This window comes from Pleurodeles waltl, chromosome 5 (assembly GCF_031143425.1).
Source record: "Pleurodeles waltl isolate 20211129_DDA chromosome 5, aPleWal1.hap1.20221129, whole genome shotgun sequence".
Classification (NCBI taxonomy): Eukaryota; Metazoa; Chordata; class Amphibia; order Caudata; family Salamandridae; genus Pleurodeles; species Pleurodeles waltl.
The window spans coordinates 1,313,925,610-1,313,951,211 of NC_090444.1; the positions used below are offsets into that span (position 1 = coordinate 1,313,925,610).

At 42.4% G+C, this 25,602-nt stretch overlaps 1 protein-coding gene across 1 annotated transcript in view; it reads left to right on the forward strand.

Annotated features, from left to right (window-relative positions):
- RARS2 (arginyl-tRNA synthetase 2, mitochondrial) overlaps positions 1-25,602 on the forward strand; it is a 205,974-nt gene that overhangs the window by 3,121 nt on the left and 177,251 nt on the right. The window contains exons 2-4 of the mRNA XM_069235558.1: positions 15,432-15,505; positions 21,194-21,296; positions 23,150-23,233. Coding sequence (XP_069091659.1) covers positions 15,432-15,505; positions 21,194-21,296; positions 23,150-23,233 — 261 coding nt within the window. The remainder of the gene's footprint in view (positions 1-15,431; positions 15,506-21,193; positions 21,297-23,149; positions 23,234-25,602) is intronic.

Consider the following 25,602-nt stretch of genomic DNA (forward strand, 5'->3'; position numbering starts at 1 on the left):
TTCGGACTGTCGTCAGCACCGTGGTGTTTTACCAAACTAATCAAACCAGTGGTGGAATTCCTTCGCTCTCGAGGGATCTGCCTCGTCATTTACCTGGACGATCTCCTGATGGATCAATCCAGGTCCCAACTTATATCCAATGCGAGCACGACTATTTTACTCCTACAGGATTTGGGGTTTGTGATCAACCACCAGAAATCAGAGCTTCTGCCCTTGCAGTCGGTGATTTTTCTGGGATTTCTCATAGATTCCCAATCTGCATCCCTCAGTCTCCCAAGCCCGAAGTTTTCCAAGATCAAGAAGGAATTACGTAAGGTTCTGAGACGCGACAGGATCTCACTAAGGCATTTAGCCAGAGTGGTGGTACTGCTCTACTCATCGATTCAGGTCATTTTTCGAGGCCCCCTTCACTACAGGGCTCTGCAGCGTCTGAAGGCCCATCACCTTCGATGCGGTTTAACGTATTCTGAACTCGTCTCTCTTCCCCAGGAGGCGAGAATGGAGCTGCAATGGTGGTTGGACCACATGGAGGCATGGAATGGCAGGGAAATTTTCTGAGCTGCTCCAGACCTTGTCATAAAGTCGGACGCAGTCGCCAGGGATGGGGAGCCCGATGCGGGGTGTCTCGTTCAGTTGAACAGTGCACCCCTCGGGAGCTCAGTATGCACATCAACTGTCTGGAACTACTGGCAGGTTCCTTTGCGATCCGATCCCTGACTCGGGACAGGATCTCCTGTGTCGTTCTTCTTCAGATGGACAACGTATCAGCAGTGCAATATATAAATCGCATAGGGGGCACACGCTCGAAAGCCCTGGCGGAGTTGGCAAAGGATTTTTGGCACTTCTCCCTTCAACATCAGATCTCTGTCACAGCGGAGTATCTTCCTGGTTCCCAGAACACTCTGGCGGACTGGAATTCCAGATTTCTGACAGACTCCAGCGATTGGCAACTGGACCAGGTAGTCTTTCAGGCAATCATGGGACATTGGGGTCCTTGTTCAGTGAATGTTTTTGCGTCCAGATGGAACACCCAACTACCGACGTATTTCAGCTGGTGCCCGGATCCAGGGGCAGCGGCGGTGGACGTGTTCTTGCAGGACTGGGGACCGCATCAGGGGTATGCATTTCCTCCGTTCCTTCTGATCTTGAGAGTATCAGCCCAGGTATGTCGTCAAGAAGCGCCAGTAGTTCTAATAACCCCTCTTTGGAGGTCCCAGGCGTGGTTCCTGTCACTCCTGGAGCTCTCGTGCGTTTTTCCGATCCGCCTTCCGGATTCTCCCACAATTCTCCAGGACCCTGCAGGACGCTTTCATCCCCTGGTCCTTCAAGGCCACCTACCTCTGGTGGCTTGGAAGATTTCCACACTCGCTGGCAGGACGGCCGGCTTTCACAGGATGCTAAGAAATTCATTGCACAGGCATGGGCTCCAGGAACAGGTAAGCGTACAGTTCCGCATGGAATAGATTGGTTCGCTGGTGTGTAGACAGACATACCAATCACCTGGGGGCCCAATTTACGGATATCCTGAATTTTCTTGCAGAGCTGGCGGAGTGTGGCTTGTCCTATTGCTCCGTAAATTCCTTTAGATCGGCCATCCCCATCTAGATAATCGCCCGGTCGGGGAGCACCCTTGGGTATGTAAACTGCTTAAAAGTGTCAGACTCTCCAAACCTCCGGAACCCAGGTATTCAGAGGTATGGGATGTCAATCTTGTTCTTCGACTGTTATCCTCATGGCAGGACAATCACTATCTTTCAAGAAAGGAACTGTCCGCTAAGCTGGCTATTATTATTGTGTCTTATGTCATGCAAAAAGGTGTCAGATGTTAGGGCCCTGGATGTTTCGGACAGAGTATTCTCCCCAGAAGGGGTAACTTTCACTGTTTCCAGGAGGACTAAATGTAATATCAGGTCTGTATCCTATCCCGCTTTTCCTCATGCTCCTAAATTATGTATGGTAAGAAGCTTAAAGATCTATGAGGGTGTGACAGCTGAACTTAGACTTCCTTGAGAACGTCAATTGTTGATTTCGTTGAAAAAACCTTTTAAGGCAGTTTCCTCCCCTTCAATAGCCAGGTGGATCAGATGGATCTTGGCAGAAGCAGGTATCAATGTACGGGTTTTTGGGGCACATTCCACTCAGGGTGCCATGGCCTCAACGGCCATCCAGGTGGGTGGTAGGTTGGAAGACATTATGAATGCAGCGGATTGGTCTTCAGAGTCTACCTTTTAAAACGTTCTATTTCAAACCTATACATGAAGCAGCCTCTTTAGTGGTAAGTAAGCTTTAAACTTGCTTAATCCTCGCCTCCCATCCTGACATAGGATGAGAAATTTCCTAGCTAACGTGAAGGAAAGTTTCAATTCTATTAAGGACACGGAGGCGAGGATTATCCCACCCTACACTGGATGTGTTTTTCCCACCCGGAAGACTTATGGAGCTAGTTCTGAGGTGATATATAATTGCTTACGTTACATGTAAGAGTATTTTGACTGGTTTTGCTTTCTTTAACTCGTCATTTAATATGGTTTTCATATACAGTGCCTTTATAAACAAGTTATTTCAGGTGTGGTTTGGTGTTTGACCATGGTCCTGCACAGATTTAATCATTGCTATTTTTTCTTAGGATCAGAGGCATCGGCAACTTGAGAATTCAGGAACCCCTTCTGCAGTGAAGTCAAGGCAGATTGACGCTGACAGGGACATATATACTCTCACTCGGATTGATGGCTGATTGGACACTGGTTGTTATGGGAACAGTTTCATGGGAGTTGTAGTTCTTATAGTTTTTTCTTAATGAACTTTGAACTTGCTGTAAAATAAAAAGTGAAGAAAGATCTGCATAATCCTCGCCTCCGTGTCCTTAATAGAATTAAAACTTTCCTTCACGTTAGCTAGGAAATTTCTCATTACCCAAGAGGGATTTTTGTTCCACCCATATGTTTGTAATTGGGACTGCATGTTTTGATTGGACGGAAATTGTGTGCTTCCACAAGAAAAAAATGCTTGTCCTCCTGCAGCTGTGATCATTTTGTTTAGCCAGCGTGTTTGAGCTTGAACCTTTAGGGGACACACATCATTGTAATGCTATTAAAGTCTCTTAGTTAACTAGATACTTGGAGGAAAGTCATTCACTTTATACTTCATTGTGCAGTTTTGTGTTAGATTTTTATGTGTGGCTTGACAGTGCGACTGTCACCGACCTTAAGTGATCAACAAAAAAGCTTCCTCAAGACTACTATTGAGAGAGGGGCTTAAGCTCCAACCACATGTTGGTTTTTCTGAGTCCAGGATTTGATTGGGCCGAATTTGTGTGCTTCCACTAAAGATGCTGCTTGTATTGCACTTTTTGCTTTGTAGGAAAGTTTATATTCAATACAGCAGGACTAAGTTTATGGGGATAAGCCAATGATTCTAGCTGGCAGCCTGATCTGTTTATTATTACATTTTATGAATAAGGCCCTAGGTCTGACTTTTCTTTTTGTGAAAAGCATGTTAAAGTTAGTAGGCGTTAAAGTGTGGATTATTATTACCCTATGGAATTCACAGATTATCTTTGTAGGCAGTGTTTTTTTCTGTTGGTTATCCATTGTGACAACCCGAGGAAATGGAAGGTTTGCTCTGTGAGAATCCTTGTTAGGCTGTTTTAGGAGAGAATGCATTTTGCTTAACCAACTGGAATTTTGGATGTCTTTCTAATTTTATGACTGTGTGTCTGATGATTACCTTGTAGAAAAAGCTTGCATTCAAAACTGTAGGCTTAAGTTGGTTATGGTAACAAGATATAGGCCTGTTTTGATGTCATCGGTCTGGTCTCTTTACTATTAACATTAAGACAGAGGCAGTTGATCTAGAGTATTATTTGTGAAAGGCTTATGTTAAAGGCAGGAAGTCCTTAACAGTTGTTACCACATTGTGTTACAGGTTGACAGGTATGTTGTTCCATGTAATGACCCAGACTACTCTACTAGGTGGGGATTTTTGTATTGGCCACCCACTCTGACAAACTCTGGGGGTTTCCACTGTAAGGATTCTTGTTAAGCCTTGTTTAGATTGGCCTTTTATTGTTTTGCAAGTTGTATTTTTCGACACCTTTGAAATTTTATAACTATGCATGATGGTTGCCAGTTTATGTGGATTTGACTAGGCCTTTATTAGAAAAGGTCCAAATCCAATGTTAAAGGGTAACATTGAGAAAAGGCATGCCAAATTTCAGGGTTTTTTATGATGAAATAGTGTGACAAACCCAGTATACCTGACTTATTGTGAAAAGCACGCATTTAAGACAATGGACTTTCAAGGATGGATTGTTACTACACTTTGCTAAAGCCTGTAGGTAGGTATTTTGTTTCATAGAATTTCACAGATTACTATAGTAGGCAAGGGCTTTGGTGATAGTGACCCACCTGAACAAACTGTGTGGAACAAAGACATGCACTACAATAATCCGTGTAACGCTCTCTTGGGAGAACTAGTAGTTTGCTTTGCCATCTGTAATTTTGTAGACACATACTTTTATGAGAGTATGCTGGATGGATGCTATGTGAAATTTTGCACTCAGTACAATGGTCTTGAAGTGGTAATGGTGACAAGCTAATTATAATGCCATGTGCCTGATTGTTTATTTTGCAAAGTTGCAGTAGGCTTGACATATTGACTGTCAATATCATATGTTAAAGTGAATAGGCATTTAAGCATGGATTGTTAATACTGTGAATTAAAACCTAAAGATAGGTTGTTGTTGCATGGAATCTCATAGATTACATTAGTAGGCAAGAGGTTTGGTGTTGGTTACACCCCTGACAAAACATGGGTATAGAAGATTTGCTCTGCTACAATCTTTGTTAAACCCTGTTTGAAGAGAGAGTCTTTTGCTTTGCTGACTTTAATTTTGTATACATTTGCAATTAATGACTTTATTACTAATGGTTGCCTTGTCGGAAAGTATATGCTTAGTACAATAGGCCTAAATCGGTTATGGTGACAAGCCAATGATAACAGCTAAATGCTTGATTGGGGGCACAGGGAAATGTTATGCCTAATGCCATAAGTCTGGTCTATTTAATATGAAAAGAAGAGCAACTAAAACTACGAGTCCTGAGATGCTACTGCAGGTTATGTGCAGGGGGCGGAGTCTTTTGATCATCCAGCTGCACCGACAGGTAGCGATGGTGCCAGGCAGTGGCTAAGTGGCCAAGCGGGAGAGCTGCAGTAGGGGCTGTGGCCACCCGCTATACCACTACACAGCCCGCTTTATAACTCTGGTGAGACCTGTGTGCTATATAACAGTGGAGCGTAGGCAGCCCGAGACAGACGCAGGCATGTCCCGGAGCATAGAGGTTTGGTCCTGATAGATACAGCGATGTTGTTGCAGATCCTGGATGCATTGATGGAAAAGGCCTGTTGTCTTGTTTGCTCTTTTTGACACTTCTTATTCTGCATTCTGATGGTGTCCTGGCCGCGGGTGTGCCAAGAACCACCAAAGATAGGGAGCTTATTGCAAGATAAGCAGGGGTGCTGGTTGTGCTGACATTTTAGGTCTCCTAGGCAGTGCATGCGCTGCCTCTACAAGGCATGCTGTTTCTCATCTCTGGGCTTAGAGTTTGAAAATCCTTAATTACATTTGTCCCTCCTTTTGGTGTTTTGCTCACACCCAAGGCGACTGAACCTATTACTTGTATTTTTATTTTTTTTGCCAGTCAGCTCAGCCTTGAGGAAAAGCAAAACGAAGTGCTGTACATGTGCTCAGACGACGGAACGTTTGCAAAGCACATATGGTTTATACTGCATGTTTTAGGCACAGCATGTCTCTGTCTTTTACTATTGTTTGTTTTCATGGGGAGAGCACACTGTAACTTTATTCCAGACTATTTCTTCTCTAAATTGTGCCTTTCCAATCACCACGCAATTGGTTAGAAAACAGCAATTACTGGAAATGATTGCCACCAGAAATGATGGCCGATGACCCTAACTAGTGGCTTATATGCTGTCCCCTGTTCCGCAGTCTACAGTTAGCGTTTGGTGAGAATTCTACTTTGCACATAACAATCAATTCCTACGCCTGTGTTAAGAGGCACGTGGCCCCCAATGACAGGACAACCTGTGTCAAAACCTAACGACCAAGATGAAGTATCTGGGCAAAAAGTAATACCTATTGCGCTACAGGCTCCATAGAGTGGGATTTGCCTATCTGCTATATCGCTTGCATCGCCCCAAGTAGTTTTTATAATTATTCTCAACATAAGGTGTCTTACATAGGCGAGTGCTAACAGTTCTTTTAGGAGCAATCAGAGAGGGGGAATCACTTCTGGGTTAAATGACCAATCTTTTCTGTTGAGCATTCAGTTCTTTAAAAAAAAAAAAATGTTTAAACCAATTGTTTGCTGTGGAGGGCGGTCTAACCACCAACTCTTCGTCAGTATGGTTCGCTTGTGTGTCAGTCAGTGTACACCAGGTTTCCAATTGGCCCAGGCTGTCTTCAGCTTATGAAGATTTGGAGGGTCGAATAGAAGGCTGGGAGGGTCTGGTGTTTCAAATCCTCCATCAGCAAATCGGACGGGAGGCAAGTTAAACATTTAGAAACGTGTGCTTATTCCACAAATTGATTAATAGGTTACAAGTGTGTGTACTACAGCCCGTGTTAGACTTCTTCGTACCGCGTCTTATGTAACCCACCCCAGACTGTGCTTCCCTGCGCTTATCTCTCGTTAACATTTGTTACTGTATTTTTTTGATGTTCTCAACCATGTATGAAATTGACTGAAAGCATACATAGTATTGAAGGTTGGGGGAGTTGCCAACATCTGTAAAATCCGCGCCTAAGAACAAACATAAAAAATATGCGCTCTGTATGTGTAAATAAAATGTGCCCGTGCTTGCAGGGGCAAAGCAAAGCTTTTCTGTAACATTTACACTTATTTGGGTTAGGAAAATCCCGTCAAAAAGCCATACGACAGAGCAAAGATGCACATCAGCTCAACCTAATATGTTTTATGTATTTTAAGTTGGAGCAAACACTCGCGTACAGTACTATCCATTCTTTTCTGTAGATACAATTAACCCTTCTGATTGATGCTTGTAAAACTAAAAGTGTCTTTCGACCACTCTTTTCCACTGTTAAAGCTTCTGGGACTTTCTGGTTGTCTGGACCACTTCTGAATCGGTTTAAATCCTGTTGGAAGCACGACAATACAGAATGTCTGACGGACTGTTGGGCACCCCCACCCCAATAACTAATTCACCAGGTATTCTGTTGCCACCTATATTATTTAGGATATATCCAACAATCTGATGCAGGTTTTAGCGTGTGGAGGCATATGAGGTTTCCTTAGCAGATCCTAGCTTGGTGCTTCTTCATCTATTTAGGCCCTTCCGCTCAGCATCTCAAGTTGGTAACGTTTATCCTAGAAGAAATCCAAACATGTCAGATTAAGAGATGGCTTAGCTTCAAAGGGGGGATTAGTTCTCGGTTTTCAGGCTCGAATAAACTGCTCTCGTGCCTTCGAGCAATTCTGCTGAATGAAGGAAGATATCACAGGCACCATCTGGTAAACAAGCAGTAAACACAAAGAAACCATCAATAACTGTCGCAGGCATTTGGTATCTTCAGACCCTTTCAGATAAACACTCCTCAGGCTGTAATCCAAAGTGTGTCTTCTTCTCTCCTCTCCTCATTTTATGGCCGCACATGCTCTGAGGTGGGCATAAAATTATATTCTCTGGCATTTTTTCCTTTTTTTTCCTTAGCTGAGTATGTTTCCAGTATAAGCAGTTTGTTTTTAACTAGCATGCACGTGGAAGTGATTGAAGTGTGGTGCACCGCTGTACTGCCATTTGATAAAGTTTGTTTTGACCAATGACTTTGTGTTTCACCACTGCGCATATTAGTTGCTCAATGTTCACCAGTAGCACATGGTATGTTTTGTTCAGTTTAGCCGCCTATTGACTTTGACATGCTATTAGATATTCTGCCTATTGACTTTGACATGATATTATATATTGCATTTTGTATTCAGCTTAATTGCCTATTGGCTTTGACATGATATTAGACATTGCATTTTGTATTCAGCTCAGCTGCCTATGGGCTTTGACATGATATAAGACATTGCATTTTGTATTCAGCTTAGATGCTTATTGGCTTTGACATGATACTAGACATTGCATTTGATATTTAGGTTAGCTGCCTATTGCCTTTAACATGACATTGCATTTGATATTTAGGTTAGCTGCCCATTGCCTTTAACGTGGAGTTAGACATTGCAGTTGAGAATCCAAGCTGTATTTTTCCAAGCTGTGTTTTTGAACCAAGATGTTTTTCTCACAGTAGACTAGACATGATAAGAGAGAGTACATGGGTGTTGTTTTTTCTTCGCTTGAGCTTGGGAACAGGAGTAGTCTTGGAGACCTGGCCAGTCTCCAAAAGGCTTGCTCAGTTTCCCAGGTCTGAGAGGAGGGGGCACACCTTTGTAACGAATGTAACAGGCTGCAGAGAGTCAGATTCGAATCTGCCGGACCTCGTGCTGGAGCTTGGCGCAGGCTGCCAGCAATCCCGTGTGGGTAGATGAATCTCTCTTTCTCGCGGCTGACAGGGGTCATCAGCTTGCAGACCTTAGAAAGATGAAGCTGTAGATAGGTTCCCACACGGTGAAGTATTTGTTTTGCTTTGCATTCAATATCTTATAAATATAACCTGCTGTGTATATTGCAAACTGATCTATTTTGTTTGATTAACGCGGACTTGAAAGCTACTAATTCGTCATTCATAAATATTGTGGTTGGGGAAGAATTAACAACAATAAAAGTCTTCTTTGACCTCAGAAGTGCATTTCTGTTGTGTTATGTTAGTGCTTAGAAACTAGATAAGAGGAAAGCACTACAATTGGTACCAGGAGTCGTGGGGTCGGTCATTAAGAGGTGATTAAGAGGGTGTTGACGAGTTGGTAGATTTCTAAGTGCGCACTTTAAAAGTGTAATTGTTTTTGTTGTGTGGAGAATTACAGAAATTGTTTTCTGTTTGGGGAATAACAGTAGCACCGCAGACCATGTCTGAGAATGCATGTGTTGATAAACTGCCTGATGGTGCTAAGAAAAACTGTGAATTGTTTTCTGTTTGGGGAATTACAGAAGAAAATGCATGTGTAGCTAAAAGGCCTGATAATGTTTTGAGAAATAATTCCTGTTGTACATATGTAGAAAACGTGTCTTTTGGAAGTAATGATGACAGAAAGGTCTAGATACCTTTATCTGCTTACAGAGAAATGCAGGAGAAATGTAGGAAGTTGGAACATGAAAATAGGAATTTACGTGAGCAAATTAGCCCGACTGAAAGTTATAAAAGGGCTGTTTTTGAAGAATCTTTCTTGTCCCATTCCAGTAATGAGGGGGTTAAGACAGCTCCGAGCTGCACTGAGTTTTCGTGTGAGCCAGGGTTTTTGGCAGCCAAAATGCATTCCTTAACTGATAACACGGACGAGAGAGACCAGAATGTGATTTACGAGTTACCGTTGCAAAATGCACAAGTAAAACGAAGGATTTTAGAGCAAGAGACACCGAGTTTCATTAGCTTGTTTGATTTTTGGAAAAAGAATAGCTCTCATTTGAGTGAAATCCTAACACTTTTGTATATGGTCACTGTGAAAAATTATATGCAGCTGCGCGCTTGTGATTTGGCAAATGAAATAATGCAGACTTTAGGTTTCTGCGCAGTGCAAGAAGGAAATACTTATGTACATGTAATTCAGGAACAAGGAAAGAAAATAGTGCCCCTAGCTAGAATCATACAATGGATCTGGTACTTGCAAGACCCGGCTAGAGTACCACAGATAAAAGAGTTACCAATGAAGTTGAGTGCACCATTTGAATTTGTGTCCACTGAAGATAAAAAGCATGTTTGTTTTACTAATGATTCATTGACTGAAATGTTGTTTTCTGGCACCGTAGAAGGAACAGCGTTGTATAATGTGTGTCAGATTTTAAAGCAAGAGCTACATGAGATGTGTCATTTTTACGCTGATTTTTGGTTCATTGCTAATGTTTTAGCTGCTTGTCTTTACACATGGCTTGTACCTAACTGGTTCAATTACCTTGCAGATGTTAATGAGAAAAATTCAGAGAGAGAAGTGTACACCCAGAATTGTGCCTTAGTGGGGATGGCTAAGTGGGTGCCCCAGAAATGTGAACAGCTGAGAGAAAAAGCCACTTACAGGTGGGCAGAGATGAGAGAGATGCACATTCCCCTAGATTTGATAAAAACTGTGCAGCACGCACAAAAGCAATCTGTCATGCAAGCAGTCACAGAGCAGTTGGGGAGAGGAAAGTTACCAGGACAGAAATGGCAAATTGATCAGGTTTTAGGGAGAGTGATTGCTGCAAATTACCAAGGAAAAATCGAAATTATGCTGATACCTAGAAAAGAATCTGATTCATTCATACAAATTGGAGACAGAATGGCCCAAATTGACAAAAGTGCAGTGAATGGAGGTTTGATAAAGAATGAGTCTGCCCCAGCCCTTCTGACAGTGCAAGAAAAGGGAAGCTGTGGCGCAGCAGATAAAAACCTCAGTGCTGATGTGTGGGCTGAAGCCCCAAGTGATCCTCCAGAACCTGCAGTGAATATAACAAAGGGCCTCAAAAACGTCCTGCTGATTATAAAACAGGGAAAGGAAGAGGAAGGGTGCAGTTTAAATGAAAAATGTTATTTGCAAGAAAAGTCATACTTGTTTCTTTTGCAGATCCTACCACGTTTCGCCACTGTCCCTGAGTGTGCTGTGTGGTCCCCCTTCCAGTGTGTGCGTGTGGGGTCGGGGAAGGGACCGAATCCCCAACCTGAATTTGGCTGAGTAAAGTGCCAGCACCATGGATCCATTTTGCGCAAACTGCGCCTTCAGTTCAAGTTCAACTTGTTTGAATGCATTCTTCCACTGGAACTAAGCTGTGATTTTTTTTTTTTTTTTCCCTCTCGTATGGAACTCTGACTTTTGCTTATCTTCCAGCAAACCTTTCAGGTGGACCGTGCATCTTTACATGAGTAGAACTCATGCCACATCAAATTGCTAACACTGTTGAATTAGAGACTCATTCAGAGAAAAAAAAATTGCTCAGTCTTTTCTATGTAGATGTATCTGATGTGAAAGGTTATGAAATCAATGTGTTAATCCACTTCTATTGCTTTACAGGGATTGCTTTGATATAATGTTTTTTTTGTGCTGATGTTTTTTTGTTGTTTTTGTTTGAAACAAGAGATATGTGAAACAAAAATTCATTGGTCAAAGGGCGGAATGTACTGCCATTTGATAAAGTTTGTTTTGACCAATGACTTTGTGTTTCACCACTGCGCATATTAGTTGCTCAATGTTCACCAGTAGCACATGGTATGTTTTGTTCAGTTTAGCCGCCTATTGACTTTGACATGCTATTAGATATTCTGCCTATTGACTTTGACATGATATTATATATTGCATTTTGTATTCAGCTTAACTGCCTATTGGCTTTGACATGATATTAGACATTGCATTTTGTATTCAGCTCAGCTGCCTATGGGCTTTGACATGATATAAGACATTGCATTTTGTATTCAGCTTAGATGCTCATTGGCTTTGACATGATACTAGACATTGCATTTGATATTTAGGTTAGCTGCCTATTGCCTTTAACATGACATTGCATTTGATATTTAGGTTAGCTGCCCATTGCCTTTAACGTGGAGTTAGACATTGCAGTTGAGAATCCAAGCTGTATTTTTCCAAGCTGTGTTTTTGAACCAAGATGTTTTTCTCACAGTAGACTAGACATGATAAGAGAGAGTACATGGGTGTTGTTTTTTCTTCGCTTGAGCTTGGGAACAGGAGTAGTCTTGGAGACCTGGCCAGTCTCCAAAAGGCTTGCTCAGTTTCCCAGGTCTGAGAGGAGGGGGCACACCTTTGTAACGAATGTAACAGGCTGCAGAGAGTCAGATTCGAATCTGCCGGACCTCGTGCTGGAGCTTGGCGCAGGCTGCCAGCAATCCCGTGTGGGTAGATGAATCTCTCTTTCTCGCGGCTGACAGGGGTCATCAGCTTGCAGACCTTAGAAAGATGAAGCTGTAGATAGGTTCCCACACGGTGAAGTATTTGTTTTGCTTTGCATTCAATATCTTATAAATATAACCTGCTGTGTATATTGCAAACTGATATATTTTGTTTGATTAACGCGGACTTGAAAGCTACTAATTCGTCATTCATAAATATTGTGGTTGGGGAAGAATTAACAACAATAAAAGTCTTCTTTGACCTCAGAAGTGCATTTCTGTTGTGTTATGTTAGTGCTTAGAAACTAGATAAGAGGAAAGCACTACAACCGCCCACTCCGCACAGAATAGAGTCCGATGAGCTTGCGTTCTAATCATTAACCATTAAAAATTATGAAATTGCTGCCCGTGATACCTCGACATCTCTTCCAGTGATCACCAGCCCTTGCAAACAACTGCAAAGCTTGGCAGTCGATGTTCAGAATCACACATGGTGTTTGGTGCCACACGCTACACTGTTCCAAGACACTGGTCCAGCAACTGGTATGTTGAAAGAGGCCTGCAGGTGGTAGGGTACTTTGAGAGAAAACTAGTGTGCTTTTTCAAGATATATAGCGGAACACTGCCCGGATTGTGGCTTTGGTTCTCCAAAAAAATAAACATTTTAAAAATTGTTCCATTGGTGGAAAAGCCACAAGCCCACAATAGTACCACTTCTGTTTTCTGCATTCCAGAAGTGCCAAAAAAGGTTAATGAAGTACACTTCTGACTAATGTTATGCACTGCAGCCCCCTAAAGAATAGGCATTTCCCATGATTGTTTCTTTTTAATATAAACAAAAAAATCTTTACCATGTTAAACATATCTAATTGGATTGTCACATGACATCCTACCTTAATTCAGTATATGTTATAGAACCAAGAATAATGTGCATCTTGGCTAAATAAGGGCCAAAGGCGACACCTATTGGCTATGCCAATGCTTGATAAGTGGTGCAGTTGATTTTGAAGATGTTGTGGGCCGGCAAGTGGAGCCAATGGAGTTCCACATGGATGGAAGTGAAATGATCATACTTTTTTCGGGCCCTGGATGAGTCGTGCTGTGGCGTGCAGAATGCTCCTAAGGAGTGCCAGAGCGGAGTGTGGGAATAGGGCACTACCACCATCCAAAGGCAAGAGTACAAGAGCTTGAACAGCAGTTCTAAAGTCGCTTTCTGGAATGGTGAAAAGTTACTAGTAGTACTTTAATAATTGTAAATTCAGTTTTAAATGTCTCCACTGCCTGACTTGGGCAAGTGGAGATATGTAAGAGAAGAAGATGTTAGGGATGGATGTAATCTAAAGGTGTGTGGTGGCAAATTGGAGTTCCAGTTGCCAGAAAAATCTAATGGAAGTTCGAACTCAAATGGCAATTGACAAGGAATATCTAATGTGGTATCCGTTTATCAATGTGAACATCAAGATTGTGATGAGGAGGAGTAGAAGGTTGTAAGAGTTTCATAATAATGGGTCACTCACAATAATATGACACTAGAGAACGATTTCATAAAGGCTGTTTTTGTTGAGGAGAATGCTTCACATGTTCTAGAATAATTACTGGATGACGAAGTGGAGGGACTTCTGAAGTAGCACCTATTCAGGGCTTTAGCAAAAGAACAGTGAAAATGCCTAACAAATTAAGGGATTTTATTTGTGAATAGTGTTTTACCCGTTGGGCCGCTGCACAGTATTGTATTTTGAATACTCCATGCTCACGGTACATAATTATATTTTGGTTATTAACTATTTATTGTAATAAAGTACATTCATATAATGTTTCTCTGTGCTTGTGTTAATTGATTCCTATTTCAGAGTGTTGAGATGTGATTTTATTCTATTTTCTCCTTCTTTTGTTGTTATGTGTTATACTGAAAAGCTAATGTTAGGTCTTGCTAAAAAAGGAAATGTGAGTAGTATCCTTGTATGTGTTGTATGAATGTTCCTTCTTTAGTGAATTGGTTCCTAGTCTACATTATGTGTTTCACTGTCCCCTTGACTTGAAGTGTGTCACATTTGGGATCGCCTTCAATACATGGGAGACCGGAACACATTATCTTCTACTTGCTCTTCCTGCATTGTGAAGCTGCTTTGAACATTTTTTGCTAAAGCTGATATTGGTTTCTAGTCTGGACCTGGCTCTTGGCCCTTGTAGCATCAGCCCACCAAACGTCCACCCCCCATCATCTTCACCACCCATGAGGGTATTCAGTATGTGCTGAGCATGGGGCCCTTAGCTTAGCAGATGTTGCAGGGACAGTCATGCTCATTGGACCACGCTAATGTGTTTGGACATAGAGATGATGATGATGTAAGTGCAGAAGCCAGGTATTTCCAAAGTTAGCTAGAGTTTCACTGTACAACTCGGGGAAGAGAGCAGCTTTATTGTGGTTGCTCATGAGAATAAGGCAGCCACAGGTTTGACCTGCTGAAATTTAACAACAGTTGATGGATTTAATCTGGTGCAATAAATAACTCCTAACTTGTAATTCCAACCCGTGCTCAAACGGGTTTACAAATGGGCCAGAATATACCAACCCAGCCCAGGGTAATGAGGCCCATACCAGGTTAACCACTGTCATGTTTCTTTCCTGTGAAACTGCCTGACAAGTGTCTTCTACCAGGGGGCAGCAGACACCAACTCATGGAGATGGTCTGCTGTTATTAAGGGCTCCTGCTCCAGCTTGCACGTATCGACAGATAAAGCCCTTGTTAAAAATGTTGATTTTGAAAGAAAGAAAATACACAGTATGCATGTCTCTTAGTTTTTTACTCTTACCACGCGTCAATATAAATCACGCTACCCTACGTTATTGAACAGATAGTCCATAGTTTGAGTGCAACACGAATAAAACTCATGCTCCACATCCTCAACAGTCGCTGTCTAGGCAGGTACCTAGGACGAATAGAAACCTGTTTGTTTAGAGTCGTGAAACGACTAGTCTGAAAGCACAGACCTGATGCGGCACTGGCAGAGAGAACGCAATATATATGAATGTGAGAAGGCTTTGTAGTGAGCCATCCGGCCACTACTCCACAGTGTATCTTACATTCAGGCGCGGCCCGAAGGATGAAATAAAGGTGCCTGCGCCACTCGAGGGCAGTGCACATTACCACCATGTTTGTGTCTTGGCATCAGCTGAATTGTGTGCCTGGTGCGGCCTATGCAAGTCCAGTGTATATGTGGGCAAGAACCTACAGGCCCCTGCTGACAGTGAGTTTTCTAATTTTTTTGTCTTAGTTGAAATAGCATTCATTTCGTGTTTTATTACCCATAAACCTATGATGTTTTTCTACCATGTAAACTTGTTTCTCTACACTTGCCAGTAGTCTTAATTGATAATTCCGGGCTGTAAAGGTGATAATCTCTCATTTTGCATTTTTTAACCTAGATATCAAGAATTTTGGGCCAACCAGAGGAAACGCTGATCAACTCAATATCTGCAATTCCTGTCTCCAGAAAACAGTAATGATTCATTAATTGCCTTAAAATACATTTAACAACAATATTTAAATACTTTATGCTTGATTGATAGATGGAGAGTGGGATTATTTTGCAGTAATGAGAGTTTAATATTTTCTTGGAAGTTTGTTCTTGATACACTTTGATAGAACAATGTCATGTATGAATTATAACACAAAGTTGGGAGTTCTGCTTTTTAAAGTCAGAATGTGCCACGCACTTTGAGGTAATGCTCAGTCTGATTGATACTGTGTTTTACGGCAGATTGCACACCTTGTAAATACCCCCAGATTATATATATATATATATCCCTCTCCCTCTCTTCCATCCCCCTTGTGAATATCCATCAAATCAATGCTTCCCAAGGTGGTGGGTCTGAGGAATAGCTCACCAAAAAGTCCTGCAGGACGGAACAAGCAGAGATCCCTTCCCTCCGGACCTGACTATCAGTGAACGTGTAAAGCCCATGTGTCAGCCTGAGACATGCCCAAAACAGGCACTCTGGGTACCAGTGCAGTGTTTGGACCGGATTAATGACCCCTCAGCCCGTCTGTAGGCTTCTTCTTGGCCAGTGCACAGCAAATTTTAATACAGAGGACCAACCATTTTGATATGGTCCAGCTATGTACTGATTTACCATATAAAGTTCTGATATTCCACCTGATGGTCCTTGATATGGTCATTGTAAAAGCTCAAAGCTATTTTGGGGAACAACTGAAGAAGTCTCTTAACCTCCTTTGAGGGGTGCTACAGAGTAAAAAATGCCACAGGCATGATGGATTGTCTGATATGAAAGCGAGTCATGGCTTTTGGCGAAATGCCGCCTTAGTCTGCAGCACTAATTCGTCCAAGAACAAGGTAGCGTACAGAAGACATAGCTTGCAGCTCACGCACATGACGAGCTGAAGTTATCGCTATGAGAACGGCTGTTTGGGAGTCAACAGGCTCCAAGGACAGCTGTGCATTGGCTCATAAGAAAGGTAAGAAACAAATTAACGTCATACTGCAGCAACACCAAAGGTTTAGGTGGAAACAGCAAAGCCAGAACTTTAAGAAAACACATCATAACAGATGATTTAAAGCCAAAAGCGCCACCATATAACCTTTAACAGTGGCCACAGCAAGTCCTTGCTGGGCTAACAACAGCACAGAAAGCAAAACGTTGGAAACTTTGGCTACAATGGATCTGTATGACAGTATATGTACCAGCCCACCAACCTATTCCAGCGCCCAGTGTAAACAGTTTTGGTAGATGGGTGCCTAGCTGCTAGAATGACATCCACGGCTTCAGGAGGAAGATCAAAAGCATTCAACTGTGCTCCTCAATCTCCTTGCATGTAGGTGGGAATCCATACAGGAGCCCCAGCTCCACTCTAGATGGTTTGCTTCTCTGAGAAAGACACTTTTGGGTACTGCAGCATGCAAAGGTGTTGGCACTGCACATTCTCTGTGGTGGCGAGTAGACTGAGCAAAGGTTCTCCCCATTGTCAAAGACACCCTTTGCCACCATGGGTGCAGTCACCTTTCATGACCTGTTAGACGTTGGTGGCTGAGTTAGTCCACCCAGGTGTTTAGAGATCCCTCCAGATGGTTTAGACCGGGGAAACACCTTGCCGACCCTGCCAGTTCCAGAGAGTTAGGGCCTGTCACAGGGCCCATGGCCTGACCCGCCCTGTTTGTTACAGTACCACATGGCTGTAGTGTTGACAGTGAGGACCTGTACCTCCCTTTAATATACAGTAGGAAGGCCTTCCACACAAAGCAAATGGTCCCCACAACTCCAGCAGATTGTCCTCCGGCAGAGATCTGCCTCCATATCAGAGTCCTCTGATGTATACTTTTCCCAGTTGACCTCCCCAACCCAACAGTGATGCTTCCACCTCCACTCCTAGCTCCAGGTGAAGTAGAAAGAGAGATCTGCTGCGAGTTAGATTGTGGTCAAGCAGCCACCGCTACAGGTCTTTTGCAGTGTCCTCTGACACCTGAATGAAATCCTACAGATTCCCTTGATGCTGAGCCCACTGAGACTTCAAAACCGACTGCCCCCTAGTGCTATTTGGCATAACCAACAAATGGGATGTAAGAGGACAAGAAATCTCAGAGCCACAGTTACTGAGACCCAAGACAGCAGCCAAAACATCAGGATCAAAACCCAAATGTCCTAGACTCATTGAACCGGAGGCAAGGCTCGAAAATGAACTGTATCCATGATAGCTCCAATGAACAGGAGCTCTGCAAGGAAGTCATGTGTGACGTTGGCATGTTAACTGAGAACCTCAGTGGTGCTAGGAGATTTGCTGTTGTCTGGAAGCAGTCTATGACTGACTGTGGTGAGCTCCTCTTCAATAACCAGTCGTTGAGGTAAGGGGAAGACTGTTATCACCCCCAAACTTCGAAGGTGTGCAGCATCCACTGCCATCAATTTCATGAGCAAAAGTTCGCTTGGCCCACCTTGAACTGGGCAGAAGAACCTCCATCAGCACCTCATTAAATGAAAGCTGTAGGTCCAAAACTTCTCCCACACGCTAGGTAACCAGAGAAAGAAGGAGCTGATTCCTCAGAGAAAGAAATGTAGGAGGTGTCAGCCCAATGACAGGGGAGGTATTCAGACCACTAGCCTCCTGCAAATCCATGTACATGTTTGTCATAATATTGAGCATAATCTCCAAGATTACGTTGGCTTTGGTTAGAGTCTGAGCCAAACAAGTTGTGAAGGGCTTGTGGACTGTCTCATGCTCTGAGAAGTGTTCTGTCGGAGTCGGAATGAGGCTGGACTGGTTGTGGCGTATAATGCAACTTCTGTCTAATCTGATTTGTTTCAGAGTCAGACAAGACTATCTGGCCCTCCTCCAGTGTCTAGGCTGGGGTTGAGGTGGCATGGGCTATTGTGGGCTGTGGCACAGGCATTGAAGTCTGGTTTGGCGTTGGCTCTGGAGTCGGTGCAGAACCCACATCAGGGACACGAAGCACCAGTGGTGTAGATGAAGGATCCAGTGACAGTATCCCGACTAGAGGTCTCCTTGGGTTCTTGGAACCCGAAGGCATGCCAGAGGAAGCCTGCAGGGTGCCATATATGTGCATCATGACTCCTCTGAAAGCTTTCATTTGCTGCTACATTGCAGACGGACCCAGAAACCCGGGGTGCATTAGGTCAAGTTGGGGGATCAGTTCCCTGGTATAGGACCTGGACCGAGATCAAGTGGCACCTTGAAGTTCACATGACTAGTTAGGACAAGAGTGGTGAGACAGGGAGAGAGAACACTTTGACTTCTTACTTTTCTTTTTCTTGGACTTACCTGATGACTTCAATGGAGAGAGGGAGCTGATGCAAGAATTGCCTCGAGAGCGAGTCCACGCCCTCAGCCTCGATCAGGAGCAGGACTTATGTGCCTTCTGATGGTGTTCAGCAAAATATACTTTGGCCTTGTAGTCCTGGATCGCCCGGATTCATACTTGTGCAGAACTTGCAGGCCTTGGAGCCCTGCAAAACCCTCTTCATCAGAGAGACTCCATGGGGATCTGTCACAGACATCTGCTTGTTACAGTCCCTGCAAAGCTTACACCCTTTGGGTTTAGTTGTGGCCATATTCTCTTGCACACTGAAGCAAAATTAGACAAAAAACCTCATCAGAGATAATAAAGAAAAAAGTTAGAGAGGGAGCTCCGGACCCATGTCCAAAGTTGCAGAATTAATGGAACTGATGTCAGCACGCAGAGGTGGTGTATATATGTGGCTCTGGCCTCCCTTCTGGGGCAGGATGGAGTTGACGCAAAGCAGCACAATAGCACCTGCTGTCGCGTGGGAGCAATGCTGAGAAAATCTTCAGGTTCAGTCTGAAGCCTGGGCGTATTCTCAAGGTAAGGATTATGTGGTTAAAATTATCCATCAGAAGATGCATTTTCCGTAAATGTATAACTTGTGCTCTATGAAATTTGTAATATTACCTTAAGTTGTATAGCCTATTACACGGGTCTGTCATTTTGAAATAGTACAAATGAAAGGTGTTGAGTATTATTGGTAGTCAGTTTAGAGACTATAGAAGGACACCACAGTTAGGGACGTTCAAAGGTTGAAATGATGATGGTAGCCCTGCCACAACTGGAACGGGTGACCGTAGATCACACCAAATGTCAGGAGCAAGTGCTTTTCACACTAGGCCGTATCAGCAACTGAAACCAGGGCTAAACCAGGCCTCAGTTGCCCCTTGGTCCACGGGCTGTAGTCCCCTTGCCAGCCTTACCTGTCTCCTCGGGCCTTGTCTTGGAGCCACCCACCCGTAAGCAGGCAAAAGTCTCTATAAGATACCTCTAGCTGCCCCAGCCTACTTTTCACTGCCACCAAGGGCCTAATTACAGTCATTTGTTTGGAGTATGAAAGTGGCTCCCAAGTATTAACGGCCACTTTCGCACTGCATAGAGAATTATGTTTCATTGCAGAAGATTGTATTGCACTGGAGTTTCTGTGTTCCTGTTCCGTATCTTCTACTATGAAGACTACGGTACACCTGTATTGTGTCTAACGGCGCTGCCTACTGGGCACAAAGGTAAAGTGAATATACGGTACTCTGTTGTTACACCCAATCCTCCTGATCTGACGTCTAGTTCGGGAGGTAGAAGATGTCATGTACCCATCCCTGAGACAGGGCTTGGCCACATTAAAAATGGAGTGCAGGTGCACAAGTCGGACTCCGACACCACAAAACCGTGTGTCGACCTCTTTGCACGCTGCAACCGGACGCTTTAGAGGACAAACGCGCCTTGAGACGTAAAGTACATCTCGTTAAAGAAGCATGATCTGGGGTAGCCTGGCTGAGGCAGTGAATGTTAGGCACGACAACACTCTTTGTGGCGACTGTATGATGCCTGTGTTTGCATTCTTCAGACTGCTGAGACACCTTTGCCCTGTGGAAAGCCTTGCTGGTTCACAGTTACTGGTAACCCTTCTGCTCAGTACAACTGCGCCATCAATTTTGTGTGAAACATAAAGCAAAAGTGTGGTATGGGGTAGTCATCACAGCTCTGTGGACAGCTCCCACATCATCATTCTACAGATGGATAGAATGCCCACTATTGTAGTCCGTGATTGCAGACATTGATTCAAGCACAGAAAAAAGTGTCCATTTACAGGCCCTGGGTACATATATCTGAAAGTGTGCAAACTAGATGGTCCAACTATTACTGGTGATCTGGAAACCTTAAAAGGAAATTCAGAATGACATCAAGGGATCTGTCCTGATGCTCTCTTCATCTCTTGGAATTACAGTAAGTACTATTTTGTGTTTCGAGCCCTAATTAGTCCACTGTAGCTATGGAAACTGCAGTTGTTGACCTTGACAGATGCATACCCTCGATGAAAACAAGTACTACATGTGATCAGCGCACACATATAGCTATCGGCTGTGTTTTTGGGTTGCTAAGAAGTTTAGGATTTGAGGCTAAACAAGAGAGCCAATTCTTGCACATCCCAGTTTCAGACCACCACTGAATTAATAGATCTGACTGAAACGATAGCCACCTCAAACATCCGCAGAAGGTTGGATGACTAAAAGTGCAATGCAACAAATGTGCTTAAGTATTACAAAAACGTGACCATTAAGTCTGTATTTAATTCCTATATTACTCATATTTCTTTCAGTAAGTTGGAGAGATTGGAAGTATATTATTGTGAAGTGTACTTTCATCTCTTTGCAGGCCGTCTGCTGATTTCCAGCTTTTTATAAGTTCTGTGATAGAAAGCAGACACGATTTTCAAAGACTCGACACCCAGGCCGAGACCCAGAAGCTGGCAGAGAAGGTAATTTATGCAGTAATATTGCCTCAACATCAGAGGCTCCAAATGTTTGTATTTAATTGGACTTTTGTTACTGCCATTAATTGTGCAATTGGTTATACCTTGTCTCTGCATGTTGTACCAAACACCTGCTCCAAGACTCCGCCAACCTCTACTCATAGACTGTATGCTTCCCTTTGACCTTGTACAGCTGTTAGCAGATTTTTGACTAGATTCCTGATAAACAAATTCCACATACATATATTCATTCATACATACAAATGCTGTGCCAAGAGATATACTAAACAGACGGAAGGGACGTGAAACCTCTTGTTGTGATAATATGTGGCATTCACTTATGTTCACTGTTATGCTTTGTCTTAATACATAGTTGAGCATATTATTATGAGAAATTGAGTTCTTCAACTGGATTTGTTAAACATTTTGATGTCTCCTGTCCCCTCCAATTTGTAGACACCACAAATATTTGTCAGTTGTGTTGATTTGGCTAAAGCCTACTATATTGTTTTTAGCTTTGAATGATACCATCTGGCCAAAATGAAACATCCTATGGCAAACTGTGCCGCTATTAACATTTGAAGCCTCTAGCTATGGACAGCTGCTACTATGATAATAGAATGCTTTCTTCTTCTTACACAAGGATAACTTGTGTAAGTTTAGTGCACCGAGTCAAGGTATTTTTTTTACTGTGTAACATGACTAAATCCAACTATAATTTCATCTTCATCTGCATCCACGTTCCGAGGAGCATGTTGGCAGCAGTCCTAAACTGATTGACAATGTTATTTGCAAGATCCCATTACTTCAGCGTCAAGTCTACCCCGAGATGGTAAAACCGAATTCGGATTTAACCGTTTTTTAAACTTTGTGACTTTGACCTGTGCACAGCACAGTGCAAAGAGATTGATCAATGCCCACCTCTTGCTAAAATCTTCTGTCCCAATGATTTACACCATTTAAGTATAGACAACGTTCCGAGTATTTTAAAAATCAGTAAACACACCCATTTTTCTCATTAAATGTGTTCCAGTACCAACTAACGACACAGACCATAAGTTCATGGCTCACTGCTGATGACTGATGAAAGCATCTTGTCTAAATATTTGGGAAAAAGTGTCCCATCCTGAAGTCCCTTCCGTATTTGAGAACAAGGCTGGCTGTGGATACACGTACAGAAATCACAATAAGGCCTTAAATGACCGTTTCATACATACTTTCTGATCCTGTCCTGATGGAAGAATCTTCCATGGCTGACTCAAAAAAAAGTATGAAATAATGCATTCTGCTCAGTGAAATGTTAACGGTGGTGTCTTGTACAAGGAGCCTACCACATAGATCTATAGTATTTATTTTGAATGGCATCATTTTGTCCCTCCATTTTATAACCTAATGGTTATAGTTAGTGCTCTTAGTAAAAAAACAAAGCTATTGCTTTTTAGAAAATCTAAAAACAAAGTTGATGCAGAGTTCATAACTGTGCAAAGGCAAGTCAAGTAAAATAGGGAACCTGTTGCATAGCATCGAGTACAGTCTGGGAAACTAACCATTAGCTGATGAATTCCCCCAAAATGAGCAACTAATATCACCCATTGTGCAGCCTCTAGGTAGTGGATGTCACAGATTCTAAATCGTATGGTGTCTTTTTGCACTGCCACGAAGCACCTTGGGCAGAACAGGTATCGTAAACCTAAAACTATAGGGCAACCATACATAAAGATCATACCGTGGTGGCTTCAAATGGATAGGCAAGAACCCAATTCTAAATGTAAAATTATTTAAACCGATGGCCCACATGCCTTTGACATGCATTGTTTTAGGATTATATTTCTTACTTACATCATTAATTGTTCTTTCAGTTAAAGTGTGATGCAGTAGTGAGTGAGATAACCGTGGGCCTTGGAGCAATACACTTTAAGATACATCGTGAGTTATTAGCAAAGGTAAGATTGGTTTGTACATGTTTTCCGTTATACAAATACAATTATACAAATTGAAGGAATCGAATCAAAATACAATTTTTATTTGTTGCTGAACCCTTTTAAACTGAAGCCACACTTCTTCTGAAGAGCTCATAATATTCACTGTGGAAAAGTTAGGCAGTTTTTAAAAATAGGTTAATGCAGAATAGAATTGCATTATTATCCTCATGCATTTTCAGAATGCCTTAAATTTTGACAAACGCTGAAACAATTAGAAAATAGTTTTTACAATATTCAAGCTACAAATGATGTTTACAGGTGAGCTGGTTCAAAGTATATTTTCCTTCTGTTGTTTTGTTGTGACACATTTTACTGCTCCACAAAAAATGTAAATATAATTTGTTGCTTTCTAATAGACTCTTCTCTGTTCCTAAGAACATCTCAAATGTTTTCTTTCTACTAATATAGTCATGCCGTGCTTATCACAAGGATGAAGCAAGATTGTTATTGGGATGGAATTTATATTTTAGATTTGATCAGCAGCTATGCGTACTGTGTTTTATTTGTATCATCATGTAAGAAAAGTATTTTGTCAAGAAACATATCACTATATTTTAAATGGAGGGGTCCAGAATTGATTACATACTCAAAGTAAAAATATGATTTCCATTTGAAGGGCACTTTTTATTGCTTATTTAACGTTGGTCTTCATTGATTAATCTACACTAAATTTCTCGAAGGAAATTTCTGAATCCCTTTCAATGTTAATGCAAACATTTGTACATAGGCACTTTGGGGGCAATGTTTACGGGATCTCAGAAGTGCATTTATTTCAACAGAACCTCAGTGTGGATTTTTATCTAGTAATAAGTATTATACCTGGCCCTTTCTGCAGGGTCACCCCCAAACGTTTTGCCTTCCTCCTTCTACTTTTTGCTGAATTCATATTTATTGGCCGGCTAACTAGTGATAAAGTGCCTGTGCTCGCTGCTCAAACTTGGTAACCCAACTGTCATATTAAAATTGTCTTATTTAATTTACTTATAAGTCCCTAGTAAAGTGCACTACATGTGCCCCAGGGCATGTAAATTAAATGCCTTCAGTGGTCCTGCAGCACTGACTGTGCCACCCAGTTAAGTAGCCCTTTAAACATGTCTCAGGCATGCCATTGCATAGCCTGCGTGTGCAGTTTTAACCTGCCATTCCGACCTGGCAAAATAAATCTTTTGCCAGCCACAAACCTTCCTTTTTAATACATATGTTGCTCTTAGGGTAGGCCATGGGCAGCTCCAAGGGCAGGGTGCAGTTTGTTTAAAATGTTGGATATGTACCTTTAAGTTTTACATGTCCTGGTAGTGAAAAACTCTTACATTCGTTTTTCATTACTGCAAGGCCTATCCCTCCCATAGCAGGACATTGGAATTGCCTTATTACATTTTGTAAGTGTAAGTTGCAAATGGGAATAGATTACCAGTTTATATTTGGTGTCTGTGGAATCCTAATTTAAAATCATAATTCATGGTGAAGTTGGATTTTAAATTGCAGGTCTGAAGATGCCACTTTTAGAAAGTTGCCATTTTCTTGCCTTACTGTTTCGTGCCTGCATCCTGTCTCTGGTCACATGACTGGGTGTTGCCATGATTTGTAAAGCGCTGCAAATCACCCATGAGGGTCTCAAGGTGCTAAATTGTAGGCATGGGAAGATTAAGTGATTTGCCCAGAATGACAGGATGTTTAGCCGACAATGAGACTCGAGCCTGATTCTCCCGGCTTCAAAGTCGACAGCTCTGGCCATTATGCCACACTCTCTCCCTTTGACAGTTGGCTTTTGTGTATTCCCGCTTGATAGCCACACACAATGAGGGCTTAGATGTGAGTGGATGGGCCATCACTGGCAGGATGGGAGGGAGGAGCTGGGCACAGCCCCACTTAAACTTTAATAAGCTGTGTCCTGTCTCCATACAAAGAGGTGCATACCTCTTATAATGAGTCTGGATCCTGTGCACGGAATTGGGGCAGGGCCCTTCTTTCAGTGCTGATTGCTGGTTTGGTTAGTTCGAATTCAGTTGTTTTTGAGGGAAAAAAACAAAAATGTGCCCGACAAGTGTGTATATACATGTTATATATTTTCTGATGAGCAGTTTCCTTTTTTTAGGTAGGGTACTGCTACATCTCCAAGAGTATATTGCCCCCAGTGATGAGCTATATTTGTCCATCTCAAATAGATTTTTTTATATAACAACAGTTTTAATCATAGAATTTGCTTAGCTACCTTCTCTGCTGATCTACTGAAGTAACAGCCTTTTGCCAGTCAATCCCTTAAGCATAGGATTAACATGAGTACTATACTCGCAGAGGTGAAAATTATTAAAGTCAGCGGTTTCCAAAAC